Genomic DNA, 8,479 nt, shown 5'->3' on the forward strand with positions numbered 1-8,479 from the left:
CTTTAATATGCCTGTCACAGATAGACAGAGAGATGGACCAGGAATTGTGCTTCAGTGTTGTTTCTTCAAGGATTGGAAAAAAGAATGACAAGGAGAGATATGGACATAAATAGATCTAGGTGTCTTCAAAAATGATGAGCTAGATGTGCTGTGCTTTATTTATCTTCATAGATACTCAAAACAGCCTCCGAAGAGGACGTAAATTATCGAAGCCGGTGACAATCTAAATCAGGCATCGAAAACGTTTCACTCCAGATAAGGAAATAGGAGACAAAGGAGAGAATGGAAGGGTCTTGATAAAAAACAGACGTGTCTTCAATCTATTTCTGTCATTTGCCTCATGATCCTTGCAGAAAAAAACGACCCCCCCCCCCTTGTAGCACTCAGGCATACTGGCCATCTTGTAGATGAAAGCTCAAGCAGGGAGGGAGTCCGGTAAAATCTGATCTAAATTAATAAAATAAACCCCAGCTGTTGTTTCTGAATCCATCATTCCCCAAGTGAGCTCAGAGGGGAGAAAGCCCCTTTGAAGCATGCAGACTCGTAATGTTTGTTCAGGTAACTCTTGAGTGCAAACGTCTTGTTACAGCGTTTACACTTGTAGTGTTTGAAGGCTGAGTGCGTCTGCATGTGAGCGCGTAGGTTTGACCGGTCAGCAAATGCTTTCCCACAGTGTGCACATCCAAATGGTTTCTCGCCCGTGTGCGAGCGCATGTGGCCCTGCAGCAGCCACGGCCGGCTGAAAGCTTTGCCGCACACGTCGCACTTGTGTTTGAGGTCGTGGGTCAGCAGGTGCATGGCCATCGCAGGCATGGAGACGTACACTTTCCCACATGTGGGGCACTTCTTGGCCATCTTGCTGTCCATGCTCCTGTGCGTTTGCTTGTGCCGGCTCAGGTTTGAGGAAGTGGCGTAGGTTTTACCGCACTCGCTGCAGCTGTGCCTCTGGGTGGTTCCTCTCGGGTTCCCCGTGTTTTTCCTCCGCGATCGTCCGTCCATGATGAAAAATGCATCCACTGTGTAGCCCTCGCTCACGGCTGTGTCCCCGTTGATGTATCCGCCAGCTGATGACGAGACCTCGGACCGCGGGCTGTCCGGCTGGTCCGAATCGCCATGGATGTCACCGTGGATACCGGTGTAGGTGTTGTTGATGCGGTCATAGATGATTGACGAGTGGCTTGGAGAGGGTACCTTAGAGATGACAGATGAGTCGCTTCCCACCACATCATCATATGGATTTGGACTCAGATAATCGCTGACGTACCCTGTAGGGTCAGAGGAAGAGGTTAGTCATTTGGCCATGGCAGGGGGATTGATTGGAAATTAGAAACTGATTGGTTTGAAAATCTTTGCAGGGATGATACATGAGTACTACAAAAGTGCCCCAGAAACTCGAAAGGGAAAATCCACTCCTTGAAAGTATTCATCCTTTCCTTCCTTTGACATTTGAGTGTAAACATTTGAGTATTGACATGCCTCTCCAAAACTAAAACCTAAAACCTAGAGTTGCCCTTGTTCAGCTGTGCCACTGTTTCAAAGTCCCAAAAAATTATACTGCTGAAAAAAAAAATTATACCACTTTCACTGCACAAGATACTGCTTATGTAATGTCGCCTCTGCAAATCTGCATCCAGATGTTTTTTTTTTGTTTTTGTTTTTTTTTAACAATAGTGCCTGGCACGCAAACAGGATGTACTGGTCCTGAGTGACAGAATCCTTCCAAATTAGGTAAAAGTTGTTAGCTACACAAACCTTATAACATAAGAAATCATGACGTGTTGTACTTTACTTATTGTGATAATTGTGTTGATTCTAAAAGTGCACTATTTTTGCGAGAAAGAAACAAAAATCTTCCAACTCGCATGTTTGTTGTATCATGACAGTATCAGAAATAGGCAAAAAAATTAAAAGACAATAACAGTGATTAAGTATATATGCAAAATAATTATTACACAGACATGCACTAAAACATTAACCAAACTGCTGCAGTGAATCACAAATTAGAAAATCTTTACAGGGAAACTACAAGAGTGCTACAAGTTACCATCATCCTTAGGACGCCGGGGGCTCCCTCCATAGTATCCACTGCTACCAATACAAGTAAAAATCTTCCATGTAACTGTTAAAACAGGGGCCACAAATCAAACTCATTCACCCATGTTCATTCATTATTAACAGAGCTGCTGCGCATATTGCCTCAAGATAATATTACTGATTACAGCTTGTTGTCTCCGGTTTCCAAATATCAGTTGGACCTCCCAGGATCACATTAAGAACATGTGCATTATACTTTAAGATGAGCTTTTGTTTTCCCAATAACACATGCATTCATATGAGACACAAGTCTCCTCTTAAGAAACACTCTCATACTGAGAGATACGTCTGAGGCACAACCATTTTTGGAGGAGAAGGAGTTGTGGTATTTATAGTGGTAGTAAAGTGCTTTTATGTCTCTGCCAGCAAGGAGGAGACACTTTCCCCATGAGTGGGAAATCTTTATTTTTAATGGAGGGGTTCAGTGAGCACACTTTCTCCTCATCAGCAGCACCTTTCCTGACAGGTCTACAACTGCACACAGTCCAACCTCGAATCTGTCAAAACCTCAATTTCTGTACATAGAGCATCTCTACTGCAGCAGCTGGAGTCCAGTGATTTGCTCAAGGGCACCCTGACACGATTACATCTTACTGTGTAACCTTTCATTCTCACTCTTGAGCTAAACAGTAAGTATATTTGCCTGAGACTCACAAATTCATAAGCAATCTGCGTATTTTTGCACAGCTTCTGACAAATCCGATGAATTATTTGTTGCCGTGTTACAATGTCAGCTGCTTCATTCTATTATTGGGTTCAACACTCAACAGGCTGCAGTCTAACAGAGACAAGGAGAGAGTTGTAGCTAATACCCCACAGCCATGACCCCTGTAGATCTACGCCGATCAATAGCTCTCCATTTCAATTAGCACTCTGCGCGCATTTAGACACAGGCAGCAGAGGAGATACTATTGCTGGTAATATAATTTCATGATGCAGTTCTGAGAAAAGCTCATAAGTTGGTCAATAATACGATGAAAACAAGAGACAGAGATAGAGTGGAGGAAAGGAGAAGCACACTGAGGTGAAAGATGGCAAAGAAAGAAAGAAAGAAATTGTGGAAAGAGGAGATTTAGCAGAGAGAGAGAGAGTGATGTTACACCCAATATGTGATTGTGGTTAGGTGGTTTGGCGGAGCTGTGGAGAGCTCTCGCACTAATTTAACGTTTTGAATTAAATTAAGATGTTGCAATAGAGCCAGACAGAAAATAGAGGGGGGGAGACAAGAGAGAGGAAATTGGAAAGAGGTGGAGAGAGAGAGAGAGAGAGAAAATCATGAATCATGAATATTCAATCATTGCATTCTGGAACAAAGTACTATGTTTGTGTGTGTGTGTGTGCCTGAATATGTGTGTGTCTTGTTTTATAGAGCATAAATAAACTTCTGAAAGATGACCAAGTGTTCATTTTTAGCCCTTATTTCAGCAGGTAAGTTGACTAAGAGCAGGTCTAGTCCTGCTAGTCGTGCAGAACTATGGTGGACACTGAACAGCTTAAGGGAAGTTTTACAGCAGATATCATGCACTTTACTTTCACAGATGTTTCCCAGCTGTAGTAGAGACACATTTAAAGGGGTGATCAGTACTCGTCACCGTTGCTGTTAATCACTCTCTTTTGGTCTTTATGTAATAAAACTGCTGTACTGCCATCCAAAACTGAAAGACTCTGTTGGGCAAAAATGTAATGTGTCCAAAATGAAAGAGGCACATCCTTTTGGAAACATGAATGTTCACAGTGCATTTTATGGCAACGTGCCCAGTAGATTTTTCTTGCGTACAGGTGGAAATTTTGGCCCGACAGTTGTGCCAGAGTAAAGGATGAACTCACCAAAAACACTGGATTCATCCTCGGGGGATAGTAGGTACAATCTGTAACTACGAAGCTATAATTTTATGCAGTCTTCCCACCATATATTAACTAAGACCTGACTTACTGGCCTAAATTTGACTCCTGCTTATAATGTCTAAGGCAGAGGTAAAAACACCTTTGTAATTTTATTCCCTTCCAGTAATTAGTGTGTATCATTTTCCCTTTTCAGTAGATGTATTTGTTCATTCTGCTGTGAAGGTACTGACAACCAGACTGAATTGTGCATATGTGACTGAGAGGCAGTAGCGAAAATAAAAGCAAATTAAATCCCTACTTTTAGGATGCAGAATGTTAAGGTATCAAAACAGTGTGTATCACTGGTTTCTCTCACAGACTTTCTCTCTATGATCCCTGCCAATTAAACATGACCTTTCCCTGGTGTCTTCTTTTTAAAAAGCAGTGTTGTGAACTGTAATTGCTGTGCGTCTCAGCGTCTGTGTACTGTCTCTGTTTGTTTGTCATTGTCTCTCTCCAGCTGTCTCCGTCTCTGTCTCGCTGTGTCAACTCTGTATTCATTTCAAAGTACTTTAGCAGCATTAGAGCTGATAGCTGTTCTAAATGCTTATTAAAGATTAAAACACTCTGCCAAACCAGAGCCATCTCTCTTTTATGTGTCTTTGAAATACAGTGAATTAGAAACAGAAAGAAAGCCAGAGAGAAAATGAGAGACAGACACAGAGAGAGAGAGAAAAGCTGAAAGCAACAATTTAATTTTTGATCTAAACCAGCAGTAACTGACACACACTTGTGTGCTTTGGACACTTGTAGGTCACTGGCTGCTTCCTCTCTCTCTCTCTCTCTCTCTCTCTCTCTCTCGCTCTCTCTCTGTGTGTGTGTGTGTGTGTGTGTGTGTGTGTGTGTGTGTGTGTGTGTGTGTGTGTGTGTGTGTGTGTGTGTGTGTGTGTGTGTGTGTTGTGTGTGTGTGTGTGTGTAATGCTGTACACTCAGCTGTGCAAGCTGCCTGGGAAATGTGCCGAGTTGACAGAAACACAGCAGCGCGTGTATATTCGTGTACATTTGTGTGTGTGTGTGTGTGTGTGTGTGTGTGTGTGTGTGTGTGTGTGTGTGTGTGTGTGTGTGTGTGTGTGTGAGCAACAAGCTGCAGTTGCTTCAGTCAAAATCTTGTTATATTTATAACAAGGGATAGCAGTCTCAGTCTTTACATGCTTGCCGCACTGCTGCTGCTGCTGCTGCTGCATGTTTCTCTGTTCACTCAGTCATCAGAACACCTGGGATCTCTTCCTCTCACATTTGACCTTGCTACAATGTGAAAACCACCAGGCTGCACTAACAATGTAACACACTTCTCACTGTGCACTGACAGCCACAATTTTTTTTCCTTCAGCTCTTTAAAGCTGCATTCCTCGATTTTCGGGCCACTGCGTGTTTTTCTGGCCACTCAACGACAATTCCAATATTTCCAGCTTTCAGATAGGTTTCACTCCTAACACCAACATATGAGACTATTATCCAGTGTCCAGAAACTCTAGGCGAGAATTTTATCAATGCTTGAAAATTTTAACTCAACACTTGACCCAATATGTCCATTCTTACTGGCTGCGTTGTATTTTGCCTGTTGTATCCTGAATTATATGGTGCGTGGGAACCATTAATCGTCAGCGTGGCAGGGCAATATCGTCGAACTCTGGAAGAGAGACTCACAGCTGCTGAAAACAATCTGATTTGAATAATATGCTGGGCAAAATAACAACAGTGAATCCCGCTGTATGTGCGCTGGTGACATAATGTATATAATTATGTAGCATCGCTTTCGGCAATGATCTTAGCTCTCTACCTCCCTGTTGCTCATCAGCATCTTTTCTCTAAGGGAAAAACAGTCCTTTTTTTTCCTACTTAACTTGTTAATGTCAATAACTATGCTGAGTTGAAAATGTGTCACACTATACTGTATATCTAAATATCGAGATAGTACATACAAGCTACAGAGATGAATAATCAGAAGTACTTTCTCTTTTCATGTGGCATCAAATTTCATTTTGGGGGGATAAGAGTGTGGGAAAACCAAAATGTGAAATGTCACAGTTAAACTCAAAGACTAATGGAGTTGCATTTGCTGTTTTATGAGTCGTTTGTCATGCTGGCACTACGAACAGCCAGAAATTGAACCAGAGACCCTGTCCTCTTCAAAAAAAATCACATCTGAGAACACTGGAATGTAAAGCACGTGTTTGTTTTGATCGCACCATTGTCGTACACAACTTCAATTGTTGTGTGCCGAGTATGGAAATGTTTTAATCTGCCATCTAAAACAGTGTTCGCAGGGGTGTACATTCACATATACCGTAGAGTTGGTTTGTTCAACCACTGAGTCATCAAAGATCCACCCTGATGAGGCAGCGCTGAGAAAGACCCCTATTCTCTACCGTGACCTCTGACCTGGCCGTGGAATGGGTCAATATGCATCACGCATTCATCACTATATCATATTACTTAAACAGCGTTTGTCTCTTTTACAGCCCCAAGAAGGGGCGGGGGTGGTTAGTACTGTAGGTGGCTAAAACTGAATATTTTCTCGCTTCTTGCCGTCTGTTTGATCTGTTTGTCAACATAAAAGCCACTGTTTGATGGAAACAATATTTGCAAGAAAAACGAAAAAATCCGTATTTCAAAGCTTGCAGTTGGTATATTTTTGGGCTGTGACCGAAGTCTGACCCTGTAATTCCTTTTTCCTCCTCCTTCTGAAACAGTCATGACTAATGCTTTGAATCTGGGCATAAAAAATACCCTAGATGGTGATGTATGACAGACATTGTCTGTGTGTGTATGTGTGTGTGTGCGTTTGTGTGTGTGTGTTTGTGTGTGTGTGTGTGTGTGTGTGTGTGTGTGTGCGTGTGTGTGTAAAGGGGGGAGGGTGACTAACCTTTGTCATGATGGTGGAATCGCAGACTGAGCTCCTCTCTTCTGCTGTGACCATATGAGCTCTCCAGCTCTGCAGCCGAAAAATCGTCCAGTTTGACTTTCTTCACCAAGAAAGACCGAGGCATGATGGGACAGTGGCTGCTCCTACACTCATACAATAAACACACAGGCTTTCTCCTTCCCTACTAACCCACTTCAATCTTGAGCAAACCCTATATGAAACACTTTTTGGCCTGATTTAACTATAATGTACCGCCAGCTGTTTCAGCGACTGAAGGTGCGTTTGCTTCATCCCATCAGACAGCCACGAAAGTGCAGAGGAGACATGGCTTTTTAAGATCAAACTAACCAAGCGCTCCTCACGCGCTTCTGTATCTTTAACATAGGCCCACCTAGTATTTATTTTTGCTAAATGTTCGTCAAATACAGGTTATGTTTGTGTGAGAGTGTTGGACGCTAGGATGAAAAGAAGTCAGTTTTCCATTCCGATAACTCGTCGCTGGAAGACCTGTGGAGCTCTAAAAGGTCAAAAAAAAAAAAAAAAAAAAGTAAAATAAACCAGTTCCTGTATGGCTATTGCCTCGGCAACACAGAAGGCGGAAGTTCCAGTAAAAACGCTTCTTTTTGTCTTGTTTGTTTGTTTTATTCCGGGTTTTTTTTCTAAATAAATAAATAAATAAAAAAGGGCCCTTCTTTTTTCTCGTTCTGAATCGTTGGTCTTCAGCACGCGGACAGCTCCCAGCAAGCAGCTCCTCGCGTGCCCCTTTTCCAGTCTCGGGGGTTCAGCACCGGACAGCTCCCCTCGTCGCGAGAGTCCTCCCTTTCTCCGCGCGCCACAGCCAACCGCCGCTGTTCCCGTTCAGCACCAGAGGAGGAACAGAGGAAAGGAGAGGGAGACGACCACTTTGACGGTTCCCGCCGGTCTGAATTTGCCTCAAGTCGGAGCGAAACACACTCCAGTGGAAATTCCCATGCAGGTGAGTCAACTCAATCTGGATTTTTTTTGTTTTTGTTTTTTTTTTTTGTCGACAACAAACCGCTGGGTGCGTTCAAAACAAACGGAGAGAAGACGGCGTCAACGGGTCGTAACGGTCGGCTCTCGGTCAAAGAGAAACGGAAACGGTTAAAGGGGTTCAAAAAAGACAGCCGCGGATGCCAAGAAACGTCTCGAGGCGTTCGGAGCAAACACTTCAGCTTCTTTTAGGAAACAAACTCAGCCAAAATTTCATCACAGTTCCTCAGAAATATTGCTCAAAAAATGTTTTGTTTAAAAAAAAAAAAAAAAAAAAAAAAAAAAACTGCAGTTGGAAGACCAGAGCAGCTCATCTCCCTGTTGCTAACTGTCTCTTTCACTTTCCCCGGCTCTCCTCCTCTCTGCCTCTCTCTTCTCTCGTCGGCGCGTGCGGAGCTGCGTCTCTCTCTCTCTCTGATGCACGAGATCAGCTGTTGCGGCTTTATAGGCCGCGAGAGAGAGAGAGAGAGAGAGAGAGAGAGAGACGGAGGGGCTTAATTTTATTCATCAGAAGAAAAAAAAAAGAGCATCTTGTCTTGTGGGACCAGCAGCGGCGCGCTGTGATGGCCAGGGAGGGATTTATTGAGGTAGTTTTCAGTGCTCGCTCACGCTGAATTTTATGGC

At 43.2% G+C, this 8,479-nt stretch overlaps 1 protein-coding gene across 1 annotated transcript; it reads right to left on the minus strand.

The window, feature by feature from the left end:
* Positions 1–489: 489 nt before the first annotated feature.
* Positions 490–7,195, minus strand: LOC120786706 (transcriptional repressor scratch 1-like). The gene is made up of 2 exons (XM_040122268.1): positions 6,845–7,195; positions 490–1,265 (listed from the first exon to the last, which is right to left on the minus strand). The coding sequence occupies exons 1-2, from the start codon at positions 6,966–6,968 to the stop codon at positions 490–492; spliced, it is 900 nt and encodes a 299-aa protein (XP_039978202.1). The 5' UTR covers positions 6,969–7,195.
* Between the last annotated feature and the right edge of the window lie 1,284 nt (positions 7,196–8,479).

Source organism: Xiphias gladius, chromosome 24 (assembly GCF_016859285.1).
Source record: "Xiphias gladius isolate SHS-SW01 ecotype Sanya breed wild chromosome 24, ASM1685928v1, whole genome shotgun sequence".
NCBI classification, from domain to species: domain Eukaryota; kingdom Metazoa; phylum Chordata; class Actinopteri; order Istiophoriformes; family Xiphiidae; genus Xiphias; species Xiphias gladius.

Bases quoted from the DNA above. Each gene is read 5' to 3' on its own strand.
- LOC120786706 (XM_040122268.1), bottom strand. From the start codon at position 6,968: ATGCCTCGGTCTTTCTTGGTGAAGAAAGTCAAACTGGACGATTTTTCG. The intron at 1,266-6,844 runs GTTAGTCACCCT...CTGACCCTACAG, and splicing joins ATTCCACCATCATGACAAAG to GGTACGTCAGCGATTATCTG.